Source organism: Chaetomium fimeti (assembly GCF_033439085.1).
Source record: "Chaetomium fimeti strain CBS 168.71 chromosome Unknown B0H64scaffold_1, whole genome shotgun sequence".
In the NCBI taxonomy this organism is placed as follows: Eukaryota; Fungi; Ascomycota; class Sordariomycetes; order Sordariales; family Chaetomiaceae; genus Chaetomium; species Chaetomium fimeti.
Genome location: NW_026944329.1, coordinates 3,534,777 through 3,548,099, shown reverse-complemented (window position 1 = coordinate 3,548,099; position 13,323 = coordinate 3,534,777). Strand labels below are relative to the sequence as shown.

Below are 13,323 nucleotides of genomic sequence, written 5' to 3'. Positions count from 1 at the left end.
CAAATACCTAGCATGTTGTGGTCATTCATTTGTTTGCATTTAGGTATTTATGAGAAGTGGTTGTAGTGGTTGTCTGGAGAGATCCTCACAAACTCATTAGGTATGTTTGCATTTGTTGGACTCGGGGGCAGTCAGTCCATCACCCACCCCCTTTCTGCCTCTGCATCACCTTCATAACATCCTCAAAGTTATTCTTGTCCCCCTTTCGCTTCTTCCCACCTCTCTTCCGCTGCGACTTACCGCCGCCACCGCCACCGCCTTCTTCTTCATCGTCACCCCCACCCCAAGCCGATAACTTGACCTTGGTCTCCTCGGAGTCCGCTTCATCCTCCACTCGGCTCGAGCCAAAGCCGAGGTCCATGTCTTCATCATCGCGGTTTGAATCCAACAGCTTCTTCTTGAGACGCTCCTCCCTCTCGGCAGCCTTCTTCTCTTCTTCCGACTTCTCCATGGCGCTGGCCGCCTTGGCCTTTTTGAGGGCTGCCATGAAAGTCGGGTCATCCAGTGACGGCGTCTTATACTTGTCTTCTGACGTGAGCGCCGTCTTGGAGTCCTTGAAGTAGTTCCTCGCGGCTGGAGCGTTCGGTTTTGGTGGCGGAGGCATCTCTGCTGATGCCTTCGCTTCCGCTTCGTCCTTGGTCTCACCCTCTTCATCTGAAGACCCGTCTGATTCCTCTAAACCGGCTAGCGGGTCGTAGTCGGAACCGGCATCGTCGAAAATGTTTACCTCCTTGCCGTCCTCCTCAGCCTGTTGCGCCTCCAGTTGTTTCCTGTAGAACTCGGGCACTTCCATGCCGAGCACCTTGCTCGAGGCCAGGAGCTCCCGTTCCTTCTCCAACTCCTCCTCAGCCTTGAGGTCCACTTTCCTCACTTTCCGCCTTTCGTGTCCGTCTTCGTCTACGATGATCATGACCTCGCGGCCTTTGCTGTCCCTCTCTATCCTAGTCCCGGGTGTCTTCTTCTCCCCGATTCTTTTGAACTTGGAACCCAAGCTTGATTCCTCCTTCGCTTTCGCCGCCGCCGCTCTCGCGGCTTTCATCTCAGCCAATATTTGGTTCCGCGACCTCTTTTGACCCGGGTTGAGTGTGGTGGGGGCGAACTGGCCCTTCTTTTGTACCTTCTCCTTCTCGATCGCCTTGACTTCGGTGGATTCCAACTGCTCTAGAAAGTCGTCCGGGTCCGCCCCTAGCTCGTCTTGTGGCTCCTCCTCTTCACCCTCCTCCTTCTCCGCCTGGGGTGACTCCTCCTTTTCATTGTAGACATCCTCTCCCTTTCGTATCCTCTCCAGCAACTTGAAATCGAGCCCCTTCACCAGATGCGTACTCGACAGGTCGCCACCCGCGATCTCGCTCCGTAGCCGGTCGTATGTCTCGCGGTCAATCTCTTCCTTCTTGAGCGACTCTTCCAAAGCCTTGAGCCTTTCGGCCCGTTCGTCTTCCTCCTCTTCCCTTGTCCTGGAGCGGTCGACGTATCCCTCGGCGAACCTGCTACCCTTAGGCGCAAAAGACCTGAACTTTTTCTGTGACTTCTCTGGCGCCTGGTTCCGTTCTGCGAGCTGCTTGGCAAAGTCCACGCGAGCGCCGGCGACGGAGCGCGGCGTCATGGGAATGCTCGACTTGAGCCTGGATCCGAGTGCGGCGGGAGTGTTCGAGACTGGGCGGGCGTCGGTCGGAGAGGCGCCATTTTTGTCGGCTTTAGATTTGGCCGAGTTGGCCAGCAGGAGCCTGCGAAATTGATCGTTGTTCATGATTGCGACGGTGAGTGGGAGAGGATCAAGAGAGAGCTCGGTCCAGACCTGGAAGAAAGCAAGTCCCAAATGTTCCATCTTCAACCCTAACCCTTATCAATCGAGGTGAACGGAGATGTCATTAGTTATCATGTGACACCGCGTTGCCAAAGGGCGCGCTTCTCGGCACGTCGGACACTAATCGCAGCTACGAGTTGCCACCGAAAAGGCGTCAGATGTTTAGGCACACACGACTTCTTTTTGGAAAAATATGGCAACTCTCACAACGCCATCTTGTTATGTTCTAATGTCGACTTCATGCCGCCCCTCCATGAAGGCGTGAAACACCAAGTCCGAAAAACACTAATTTTCACACTCGCCCGATGATGTCATTGTCTTTTTCGCTTTCGCATTTCTCAATCGCATTTCATGGGCAGCCGTTTGGAAAAGGGCTCGGAGGCTTCGCGGAAACGCATCGCTAGCCATGAGTTCAACGACGAAGAAGGCGAGGAGTACGGGGAGAGCGAGTTTGGGGGCTTTGGCGATTATTTCAGGAGGAAGAAGCTGAAGTTGCAGAACCTCGACGTTGAACTGCGCGAAGCTCGTGGAGATAAACCCCAAATATTCAAGGGGATAGTGGCTCATGTCTCCGGTTATACCCAACCTCCGCTACAGGTGTAAGTAATGAGCGCCGGTCATGTTCTTGAACCCCTGGACCCCCTTCAGCCGCTAACCCCTGAGCAGCCTCCACAAGGAACTTGTCCAGCATGGCGCCGCCTTTCTGCAGTACTTGGACTCCAAGACCATGGCCACCCACATCATCGCTTCAGCCATGCCACCGAAGAAGAAGGCCGAATTTAGTAACTATCGCGTCGTCAAGCCCGCCTGGGTGATGGACTCGATCAAGGCTGGGAAACTGCTCCCCTGGTCAGACTACCGCGTCATCGATGATGGTCCGAGGCAGAAGACAATCAAATTTGACCAAGGGAAGATGCTCAGTCAAGCGACCCAGCAGTCCCCCCTGGGCTACCGCGAGCAGACTCAGGACAGCTTCTATAACAGCCAGTTTTCAAAGTCGGCAGACCGTCTCCCGTCCCAAGCTTCCAGCAGCCCGTTCCAGCCCACGTCTGCAAGGAAGCCTGCCCCAGCCGCCCTCGAGTCCATCGACGACTTCGACGACGTGGACGTGGATATGCTCTTCGAGGCTTCGGTAGCCCCAAAGCAAGAAAAAGGGACCCAACCCAATGTCCCGTCGCCGAATAAGCACCCGCAGCCGTACCCGGAGGAGAAACCTGATGAGGTCAAGCGTCTTGACCCTAATAATGCACCAAATTCGCCGCAACAACAACCTCCCGGGAAACCGATGACTTCAGAAGAGCACAATGCCTTGCTTCTTCAGGATCCCAAGATTCGGAAATCATCCACCGCAAACCCTGACTTCCTGAAGCAGTACTACTCTGAGAGCCGCCTACACCATTTATCTACCTGGAAAGCTGAACTGAAGTCGCGTCTGATGAGTATGACTGCGGAAAGGGGGCCAGTGATCAAACCAGCTAAGCGCAAAAGCGGCTCCCGTCGATACATTATGCATGTCGACTTTGACAGCTTCTTCTGCGCCGTTTCCATTAATCAGCACGCCCCCGACTATCGGGATAAGCCGGTCGTGGTTGCTCACAGCCCCGGCAGCGGGTCTGAGATCGCCTCTTGCAACTACCCCCGCCCGAAAGTTCGGTGTCAAGAATGGCATGTGGATGAAGCGTGCTCAGGAACTCTGCCCGGATATCAAGGTAGTGCCGTACGACTTCCCGGCCTACGAGGAAGCGAGCCGGCTGTTCTATGATGCCATCCTCGGCGTTGGAGGTGTCGTTCAGAGTGTCAGTATCGATGAGGCTCTTGTCGACATCACCGATATCATACTCTCTGCTGCAGGTTCCAAAGGGGTGGGCCTTAGCGAAGGCAGCGTCTGGAGGGAACAGGAGAAGGCCGATGAAATCGCAACCAATCTCCGGGCGGAAATCAAAGAGAAGACAGACTGCCATGTTTCAGTCGGAATCGGCGGCAATATACTGCTCGCCAAGATCGCCCTGCGAAAGGCGAAACCTGCCGGCCAGTATCAGGTCCGGCCGGAGGAGGTCTTAGACATTCTCGGCCCCCTCAAGGTCGAGGACCTCCCTGGCGTAGCCTACAGCATTGGTGGAAAGCTCGAAGAGATCGGCGTCAAGTTCGTAAATGATTTGCGCCAGACATACAAGGAACGCCTGGTGTCTCTCCTGGGGCCCAAGACGGGCGAGAAGCTGTGGGAATATGCCCGCGGGATCGACCGCGCCGAGGTTGGAGAGCAGCCCATCCGCAAGTCTGTATCGGCCGACGTGAACTGGGGGATCCGGTTCGTAAACCAGGCCGAAGCCGACGAGTTCGTCCACAACTTGTGCAAGGAACTTGAGCGCCGTCTTCTGAACGAGGGCGTCAAGGGGAAGAACCTGACCATGAAGATTATGAGACGTGCCCTCGATGCACCCTTAGACCCAGCCAAACATCTGGGGCATGGCAAATGCGACACATTCACCAAGAGCGTCACGTTCGGTGTGGCCACGAATGACAGCGGCGTCATTGGGAAGGAGTCCATCGCAATTCTTCGTTCTTACAGGTTCAGCCCTGGTGATCTCAGGGGTCTGGGAGTGCAGATGACCAAGCTAGAACCCATCAAGCCATCAGGTGCCCCCGAGGGGAGCCAAAGGAAACTCAACTTCGGCATCGCAGCCCCTCCCTCAAATAGACCCAAAACAGAGCTAGTTCATGACGAGGACGGCGCAGGAAAACTGAGTCGCCGTCCCTCTGGGCAGGAGGTCAAGGAGGACCCCATCGCAGACGACCCCTTAACGCCCAGGAAACCAAAAGTGCACCCAGCGCTAGCTCTCGCCAGAGCCAACGCCGCCGACGACAAAGCCAACTCCCCCCTCAACCTCGCCGGCACGCAATTCATCATCCCCTCCAACGTCGACCCCACCGTCCTCGCCGAACTGCCCCACGACATCCGCGCCAAACTAATGCAGCAAGCCAAACGCCCACCCCCGCGCGCTCCCTCCCCCTCCCGTGAACCATCCCCCATCAAGTCCCGCTCCCACAGCCCCGCCCTCACCACCGCCGACGACATCCCCTCCGACATCGACCGCGAGGTCTTCGACGCCCTCCCCGAGGACATGCAAGCCGAGGTGCTCGCCGCCTACGGCCCACAGCGCAAACCGCGCCAGCCCGGCGGCGGCGGCGGCGGTAGTGGTGCGCAGACCCGCCTCCCGCAGTCCCCGCGCAAGGACCGCGTCATCCACCGCCCGCGCGAGCGGTCCACGCCCACCAAGCGCGGCGGCGGGATCAGATCGCTCTTCGGCCGCGCCCGTGAGCGGGAACGGCAGCAGGATGCCGAGGCGCGCCTGCTGCAGACTAACCTGGCGCCGCCCGCCGCCGCTGCTGCTGCTGCCGGGCAGGATATGGTGGCGGCGGGCGACCTGGACCCGGAATTCTTGGCTGAATTGCCCGAGGATGTGCGGCGCGAGGTGGTCGAGGACCATCGGCGGCGGCGGATGGCGCGCGGGTCTGGGGTGGGAGTGGGGGCGGGGACCGCGTTGGGGTATCATGCCCCTGGCCGCCGTCCTGATAGCGGTAGTGGTGCTGATGGTGGTGGTGGTGCGGCCCCGCGGGGCCAGACGCGGCTCAAGTTCCCCGCGAAACCGCCTCGGGTGGCGTTTGCGCGGTCCGGGCTGACGTCGGTCAAGGAGGTCAAGGAGATGGTCGGGGTGTGGCATGAGGCGACGCGGGATGAGGGCCCGCACCGGGCGGATGTGGAGGTCTTTGAGCGCTATGTGGCGCGGGTGGTGGGGGAGGAGAGGGATATGGAGAAGGCGAGGGTGTTGGTGAAGTGGCTTGGTTGGCTTGTTGAGGAGGGTGAGGAGGGGGCTGGGAAGGAGTCGTGGAGGGAGGCGGTTGTGGCGGTTAAGGGGGCGGTTCAGGGCGCGATGAGGGAACGCGGGTTGGGGGTTATGGATTTTGGATAGGGCGGGTGCGGTGCGTTGGGGGAGGAGGATATGAGTAGGCAGTTTGAATGAAGATGGATACAAGAAGTTTATTGAAGGGTATCTACGCCAGAAAACCTCGCCAAGTATCGAACAGTATCAAAAACACTTGTGTCACGCACCCTACCTGCTGGTTATATTAGCAGCAGAGATACCGCGCCGGCGGCGACTAGGCTCGCAGCCCAGGTCACGCGCGCAGTGGCGGCGGCAGCTATGTAAACCTGGAGTTGTTGTTCAGCGGCGTGTTAGTTGCAGTTTGGGCTCAGGGGTAGTCTCACCGTCAGCTTGAGGTTCCCGCCACAGGCTTGTGTCGTGTTTCCCTCGCAAGGCAGGTTGCAGGCGCTGTCTGGGAGCTTTTCCGACAGGCTTGAGATACTCTGAGCGCACCAGCATTCTCTGTGGTAAGTTAGCAGGTATGCCTTGGGTTTCCGCCTGTCTATCACCCAACTCCTGGTTACTTGTAAAGCAACCCATCAGACCACCCAAAACGAACCCCCATCAACTTATCCCCCCCGCACCCCAACACTCCATCCATCACCGCCCCCCAACACTCAACAGGATTCAACAGGGCTCAACCAACCAACCAACCAACCCACCCCTAATAACACGGTACCAACAACCCGATAAAAGAAAACAAAAGAAAAAGAAAAAAAACGCACCTCGCATACTCCACACCAGCAAACAAAAACCTTGCCCCCTCCCCACCACTCGCGTCGCCTGCGCCCGACCGGCAAAACTCCCAGCACATCTCGACCGTCATGTCGCCCGCGCGCACCAGGTTGGTGCCGCCGCCGAGGGCGCGCGCGCCCGCCGTGTCCGGCAGACCCGTCGTCTCGTTGTAGCAGCCGTGGTAGGTGTATCCCGAGGAGGGGTCGGTGACGATTTCGAGGGTTTTGGGGGAGGGGGATTGGGATTGGGCTGTTACTGTGGTGGTGGTGGTGGTGAGTGCTGTGAGGAGCAGGAGGGGGAGGGTTGGGGGGTGCATTTTGGGTGGTGGTGTGTGGAAGTTGAAAGTGCTAAGGAGAATGAGCGGGTTGTGACGCGTCACGGCGTTGAGTGAGGGGGAAAAAGGAATGACGGTGGTGGGATGAAGTTGGGGTGAAAATGAGTAACGGGTTGGGTGAGGGTGGTCTAGATCTTTTGAGTCGCGTGTGAGGGATGTACAGGGCTGAAAGAAGTAAGATTATCGATCCACTCTTAGTGTAACCCCTGTCAGCGCTACGCCTTGCGGTATCGAACATGGCGTTTGCTAATTCCTTTCCAGCTATTGCTCGGAGATATCAGCCGGTTTGGGAAGTACCTTTTCTCTGGCGAAGTATGTATGTCTGAGTTTCGGTAAACTCAATGCCACGGCTGCAACTACCCGACTGCAGTGACACCTGAGTATACAGTACATGTATTTAGCATGTGATTTTCCATCGGCATAGGAATGGTGGAATGTAGTTCTATATCGTATATCATTGGGCATTATCTAGCCTTCTAGCAACAAATTTACAAGTTCATATGCACATCCAACACCAATCTCATCAACCAACCCCAGGCAGGTCCGTCACTTCTGCTTCGTCGACCCCCAACTCCCCACCAGCGCCATGGCCTCCTCGCCCCCCTCGGCCAATCTGTCATCGCCCAGCACCTCCGACAGGCATCTCCACGGATCCCTCGCCCCGCCCCACTTGAGCAGGCTCTCCTTGAGGCGCTCGCCATTCTCACGCTTGAGCGCACCACCGCGCTCCCCCCCGCGGAAGACCACGTCCCACACGCGCTGGGCCAGCACGCGGTCGAACAGGTAGCTGTAGTAGGTACTCCCGTAGCCGGACAGGTGGCCGAAGAAGCCCGGCCAGCTGGTGCCGGGGGGGTCGGGGGGCGCACAGCTGTGGGCCTTCTGGATGCCGTGGAAGATGGCGGTGGGGTCGAATCCGGGGGCGGCGGCGCGCGGGGAGTGCAGGGCCTGGTCGAGCATGGCGAGCAGGATCTGGTTCTCCGTGTCGGAGGCCTCGAAGCGGCGGGCCTGGCGCGCCTTCTGCGCCACCATGCGGTACGGCAGCGGCTCGCCCGTCTCGTGGTGGCGCGCGAACTGGCCGAGCACGGCCGCGTCGGCCGCGAAGAACTCCATCAGCGTGGAGGGCAGCTCGGCTAGGTCCGTGGCGCACCGCGTGCCCGAGACGGTCTGGAACGAGGTGCGCGCCAGTACTGAGTGGATCGCGTGGCCCATCTCGTGGAACAGCGTTTCGAGCTGGAAGAAGCTCAGGAGGGCCGGCTGGTCCCCTTGGTTGGATGGCTGCGGGAAGTCGCAGACCAGGGCGATGGTTGGGAGTTGTTTTATAGTGTTACCGTGTCTCGAAAAGGTCATGCCGTCGTTGGCCGCAAGCTCGGGACTCCCGAACGTCATGGCCATCTCGGGGTCCTGCTGGCTCTGCTCCCAGACCTCGGCCATTTCTTCCTTGAATATCTCGCGCGAGCAGCGGACGGTGAAATGCGCGGGATTCGGGGACTTGTCGGCGCGGTTGAAAAGGTCGCAGTACAGAACCGCGACATGGCCGTCCGTGTCTGACACCACATCAAGGCGGCGCACGTCGGGATGCCATGTCTCTCCAACCAAGGGCTGCCTCGGGATGAGTCTGATGCCGTACAGCTCCGTGAATAGCCTGGAAAGGCCCTGCATGACAACGCCGAGCGAGAAGTAAGACGATAGGATGTCGCCTTGGCGCCCGGTCAGCCTTAGTGGCCGGCGGATGAGGTCTGAGTAGTAATCCTTGTCCCAGGGATCAAGTTTGTTTGTCTGAGGGTACGCTTTTTGCTTCTCGATTAGGAGCTCGGCCATCTCTTGCATCGCCTTGGGCCTATTGCTGTCGACGAGTGCACGGAGGAATTGGTCGACGGCTTCTGGACTCCTCGCCATCATGCGATCGCTCAAGGCGAGGTGGCCGTAGCTCTCAAATCCTGAGAGAGTGGCTAGCTCGGCTCGTAGTTTCATCAAATACTCGAGCATCTCTACGGATTGACGGGACGCCGTGCGGGAGGCGTAGAAAATCCGCTTCCGCGCATCCGCGTCATGTACGGTACGCAATGCCAGGGCGGCTTGCCCGCTCAGTGTGGGAAGATAGACATTGCCGCCCTGTGTCAGGCCCCGCGCTTGGACAGGATCCATGCCCCGGAGCTCGCTGCTGGGGAAGATGACTGTGTCCTGTTCGGGCGCCATCTCTTGTACGAAAGCGGACCCGACTGCGCTGATTTCTGACGAAAGCTTGACAAAGCGATCGCGGTATTTCTGGGGCAGGCTGACGGCCGACTTGGTGAAGTCCAGTTTCAATACTTCTGCCACCGCCTTTTCCTCCTCGGACCAGACGGCGGTAACATCTGGGTTGGCCATCGCGGTAGCCAACTGGTCGTGCAGACCTGTCATGGTGTTGAGTTCGTTCATGTACTCGTATACGGACTCCCAGGCCGTGCTCGCATTCCGCTGCATGGCTTTGTTGGGGTGGGTAACGCGCACAAAGTCGGCCATATCGAGCACGCGGCAGAGAATGTCGCTCAGGCGGTCAAGGTCCCGGACTATAAGGCGGTACTCGGCGACGGATGATGCGGCGAGCACCTTGGCGACAACGGCCCGGGCCTTCTTCAGGCTCACCCGGGAGAAGGTGATAAACCCCCTGGGCTCTCTCAGGAACGAGTTCCGGAAGAGACCGACACTCATGCCATACTGGGCGTTGGTAAAGTCCTTCCAAAACTGGGGATAGTCGAAAACCGAGCGTAAGACGAAGTCATCTTCGCGGGTTATTGGCGCATGGCTAACTGGGACAATCGGCTGGTCCCGGACGGAGTTCGACTTGTGCGAAGTTGTGAATCGGTGCTGTTGACGGGCAGGCGAGACGGGCGCCGTACGCTGGAACAGGCAGCTCGAGCAAACCCATCGTTGCAATTGCCTCGGCCGCGTCACTGCTCTTATCATGACGGACCCAGCGTCGGTGAGGGCGCGAAAGCGTCGGCGGTCGAAGGGAGATGGTCACGACGCCGGGCGCTACCAATGTTCTGAAGCCGAATCGAGCATCGAGAATGTAATTGGAAGTCGGGATCCCCTCGGTGATGGCCCCGGACCGGCGGTGATATATATTCGGCCGTCTGCTGGGTGGCAGGCTCGAAATTACCTACACAGTACACCGTAAATAGTTAACGTTCGCTGCTCGTGTCAATCGTCAAAGTGGGATTAATTCAAGCTAAAAAAAAAGTGACAGGGGAGCAAATTCCGAGTTACCGGGGCATTCTTTTCCAGGCCCAAGTCTTGGACCCACAGCTACACTGCAAAAGGTTGAACGAGTCCATTTTCTGCGTTTTTTATTGGAACCCACATCCAGATTCTGCGAACGTGATAAAGCTCAGATTCCGGAAATAGCCGCAAGTGCGCTTCTGCAACTCCGATCCTGGGTTTCCTGCCCACGCTTCACAACCTCGGACCTTGCATCCAAGCTCCTCGCCCACCACCAACCGGGAGCTGTTGCCCGCCCACTGCCGGAATTATTGAGAGCTTGAGAGGGACGTCTCAATTGGGTGGATAATGGCTTCTCGAGTGCTTCTGCAGCGGGTACGTGCTCACCCAAGCTTTAGGCCTCTGCGTCTCATGACCTCCATGGGGGAATATGGAATACTGACTGGCACTTGTCTCGATACAGCGCGTTGCGCCGCTGACGGCCGCCGTACTGGTAGGAAGCGTCGCCTTCTACCCCCGGACCGCACACGCCGAAGCGCCCAGCGAACGCCAATACGTACGTATACCCGAACACACCCTTCCCCCCCAACCCTCGCCCGATCTAACCCGGCCTCGGCAACTGCAGCTCAGGAAGCCCATCTACGACGACTCCGACATCCTCGCCCTGACAAGACCCGCGCCGCCAAAAACCCCGACAACAACCAGCGCCGCCATCCCCACCCCAACGCCCCCCTCACCATCCGAAGAGCCCCTCCCCGTCGCCAGCACCCCGGCACCACCCACCACCCCCTCCCTCTTCGACTCCACCCCCACCACCCCGACCACCGTCGTCCGCACGCGCGCACCCACCCCGACGGACCGGCTCGCGGCGCAGATCCGACAGGCGCGGCTCTTCGTGTACGAGCAGGCGTGCGTGGCCGAGGACGCGGTCAACGGGGCGATGGCGCGGGCGTTCGCGGCGGAGCGGTCCTTCACGTCGACGGTGGCGTCGCTGGCGCCGGCGCGCGAGAGCGGCGAGCGCCTGATGCCGGGCGCCATCTACGTGCTGGTCGCCGGCATGGCGGGCAGCATCGTCGCGCGCAACCGGAATGTGCTGCTGCGTGGTGCGGCGCCGCTGGCGTTGGGGCTCGGCGCCGCGTGGGTCGTGCTGCCCGTCACGATGGGGAATGTCGGCGCGCTGGCGTGGGAGTATGAGAAGCGCGTGCCGGCGGTTGCGGATGCGCACCTGCGTGCTCGTGAGGGGGTGGAGCAGGGTGTGCATATGGCTCGCGTGCATGCGGAGCTGGCGCAGAGGAAGGTGCATGAGGGGGTGCGTGATGCGAGAGAGGTGTTGGAGGGGTGGGTGCGCAAGGGGAAATGAAGGGAGCTGGGGAAAGGCTTGCCCCGAGGCGAGTTATTGTGAGAAAAAAAAAAAGCGGCGGGGAGAGCCGTGTGTAGAGATGGAGAGAGCAGCGAGGTTGATGGCTTGCCCCGTGTCTGCTTGTACCATACATTTAGGTAGAGATCCGGTCGGATAGACAAATTTGCTTTGTGAAGGGAACATGACTGGGTGTCTCTCGGCCGTTACCAGCCCTCGAATTGTTGCTTGATATCATTACATAAATGTACAGTCTATCGTCTAGGGTATCTATCACATCGCATCCCGCTTATCCTACAATCTCTCTTCCTCCCGCTTCTCCCCCAACCCGCTATAAAATTTCAACGCCCGCTCATAAGTCCACATAGTCACGGCGCTCGCCGGCGCCGCCTTCAGCAAACTGACCGTCAACCCGCGATACAACCCCCTGAACCCCTCCCTCTGCAAGATCGTCCTCACCGCCCCAACCGTCCCACCATAATACTCCGGGATATTCTTATGCACATACCGCCCACGGGTCGGGCCCTGGACCTGAATCCTCTTGCGAACCAAATCCAGCGGAAAAGTGCCCGACTTGGCCATCACGCTCGCCATGGTGCCAGCGACGGCGCCGCCCGTGCTGAAGGGCAGCTCTAGACCACTCAAGTGGGGCCGCAGCGTCTCGTACGCGGCGAAGAAGAAGCCCATGTAGGGGATGATCTGGGCCAGGCCGGGGCCCAGGCCGCGGAAGAAGCCCCGCGCGCCCTCCTCGCGCCCGATCTGCGAGACGGCCCGCCACAGGCTCGCGTACACGCGGTCGTTGCCCTGCGCCGCGAACCGCGTGCGCAGCAGGTCGAGCGGGTAGGTGGCGGCCGTGGCCGTCCCGCCGCCGACGGCCCCCGCGACGAACGACTCGGCCGACTGGGGCAGCGTGCCCTCGCCGAGCGTCGAGTGCAGCAGGAGGGTGGTCGTCCGGTAGGTGGTGAACTGGATCGCGCTGTAGCACACGTACAGGAGCTCCGCGGGCACGTTGCCCTTCCACAGGCCGGTGATCCCTTCGGAGCGGAGGATGTGTCGGAGCGTGGGGAGCGTGCCCTTGTAGATGGGCCCGCCTTGTAGGTCGCGGTGGGAGAGCGGGTCCGAGAGGGAGTGGGTTTGGAGCTGCAGGCGGATCTTGACGACGTCGAGGGGGGCGATGACGAAGCTAGACCGGGGGGGGATTGGGTGTCAGCGTGTGCTCGGGCTGGATTTGGTTATAGTTTTGATTCCGATGTCATACCGAGCGACTAAGCCAGCCGTGGCCCCGGCGGCCGTGACTTGCAAACGAGAGCCCTCATCCTTGAGGCGGTCGCCCTTGAGTGACATTCATCCAGTGGGGCCGGTCTGGTTATCCGGGCTGCCGGGGATGTCGATGCCTCTTTCGGGTTGTTGTTGTTGATGTTCGGTCGGTGAGGTTGCCTCTTGTTGCTTCGTTGTCGCTTCACGTGTGCTCGTGTGCCGACTAAGAAATCCTGTTGTATTTTTTGCGGCGTGTTTCAATGCCGCAAACATGCAGCAGGGATCGGAAACGCAAACAACGATGTATTACACTAGCAGAGGATAGTAGCTCGAGAATGTCGTGTTCGGACGATTTGGAGCTCGCGCTCAAGGCCGTCGTTATCCGTCAATCTTGCAGTCCAGCCCAACATTTACAAAATAATTTTCTTGAATTGCTGGCAGGTGGTGACGACATTGCCGCTCTGGCCTGCAGGGGCCTGGGCCGCTCGGCATCCCCCGATAGTTAACTCCCTTACCTTACTTACATACCTAACGCTCGTTGGAACAAAACGCCGAAAATACGACAAGCAATGAAACCTCCGAGTCAGCTCTCACGGAGCTGACTCTTGCTCCTTTCACAGTCCGCGACACCCCCAGCCCCCCACGCAACCTCCCAAACAGCTCAGAGCCGTCCCACATTTTCGGCAAGATACTCCGGCAGCCGGCGGTGCCG

The 13,323-nt window shown here is 59.2% G+C and overlaps 6 protein-coding genes across 6 annotated transcripts; 2 read left to right on the top strand and 4 right to left on the bottom strand.

Annotated features, from left to right (window-relative positions):
• Nucleotides 1-18: 18 nt before the first annotated feature.
• Nucleotides 19-1,781, bottom strand: B0H64DRAFT_382223 (uncharacterized protein). The gene has a single exon (XM_062802853.1). It carries the CDS (start codon nt 1,745-1,747, stop codon nt 140-142), a length of 1,608 nt encoding a protein of 535 aa, XP_062664443.1. The 5' UTR covers nt 1,748-1,781; the 3' UTR covers nt 19-139.
• Nucleotides 1,765-5,775, top strand: B0H64DRAFT_428886 (uncharacterized protein; the record flags this gene model as incomplete). The annotated part of the gene is made up of 3 exons (XM_062805869.1): nt 1,765-2,403; nt 2,471-3,392; nt 3,454-5,775. Exons 1-3 carry the CDS (start codon nt 2,156-2,158, stop codon nt 5,773-5,775), a joined length of 3,492 nt encoding a protein of 1,163 aa, XP_062664442.1. The 5' UTR covers nt 1,765-2,155.
• A 76-nt stretch (nt 5,776-5,851) lies between these two features.
• Nucleotides 5,852-7,044, bottom strand: B0H64DRAFT_27031 (WSC domain-containing protein). Its single transcript, XM_062800007.1, has 3 exons — nt 6,453-7,044; nt 6,072-6,189; nt 5,852-6,014 (listed from the first exon to the last, which is right to left on the bottom strand). Exons 1-3 carry the CDS (start codon nt 6,776-6,778, stop codon nt 5,928-5,930), a joined length of 531 nt encoding a protein of 176 aa, XP_062664441.1. The 5' UTR covers nt 6,779-7,044; the 3' UTR covers nt 5,852-5,927.
• Nucleotides 7,045-7,289: 245 nt separating this feature from the next.
• On the bottom strand, nt 7,290-10,090 carry B0H64DRAFT_382214 (mitochondrial intermediate peptidase). Its single transcript, XM_062802852.1, has one exon. The coding sequence runs from the start codon at nt 9,740-9,742 to the stop codon at nt 7,343-7,345; it is 2,400 nt and encodes a 799-aa protein (XP_062664440.1). The 5' UTR covers nt 9,743-10,090; the 3' UTR covers nt 7,290-7,342.
• On the top strand, nt 10,091-11,568 carry B0H64DRAFT_382213 (apolipo protein O-domain-containing protein). The gene is made up of 3 exons (XM_062802851.1): nt 10,091-10,372; nt 10,461-10,553; nt 10,623-11,568. Exons 1-3 carry the CDS (start codon nt 10,346-10,348, stop codon nt 11,355-11,357), a joined length of 855 nt encoding a protein of 284 aa, XP_062664439.1. The 5' UTR covers nt 10,091-10,345; the 3' UTR covers nt 11,358-11,568.
• Nucleotides 11,569-13,047, bottom strand: B0H64DRAFT_382212 (mitochondrial carrier domain-containing protein). The gene is made up of 2 exons (XM_062802850.1): nt 12,613-13,047; nt 11,569-12,537 (listed from the first exon to the last, which is right to left on the bottom strand). The coding sequence occupies exons 1-2, from the start codon at nt 12,696-12,698 to the stop codon at nt 11,649-11,651; spliced, it is 975 nt and encodes a 324-aa protein (XP_062664438.1). The 5' UTR covers nt 12,699-13,047; the 3' UTR covers nt 11,569-11,648.
• Between the last annotated feature and the right edge of the window lie 276 nt (nt 13,048-13,323).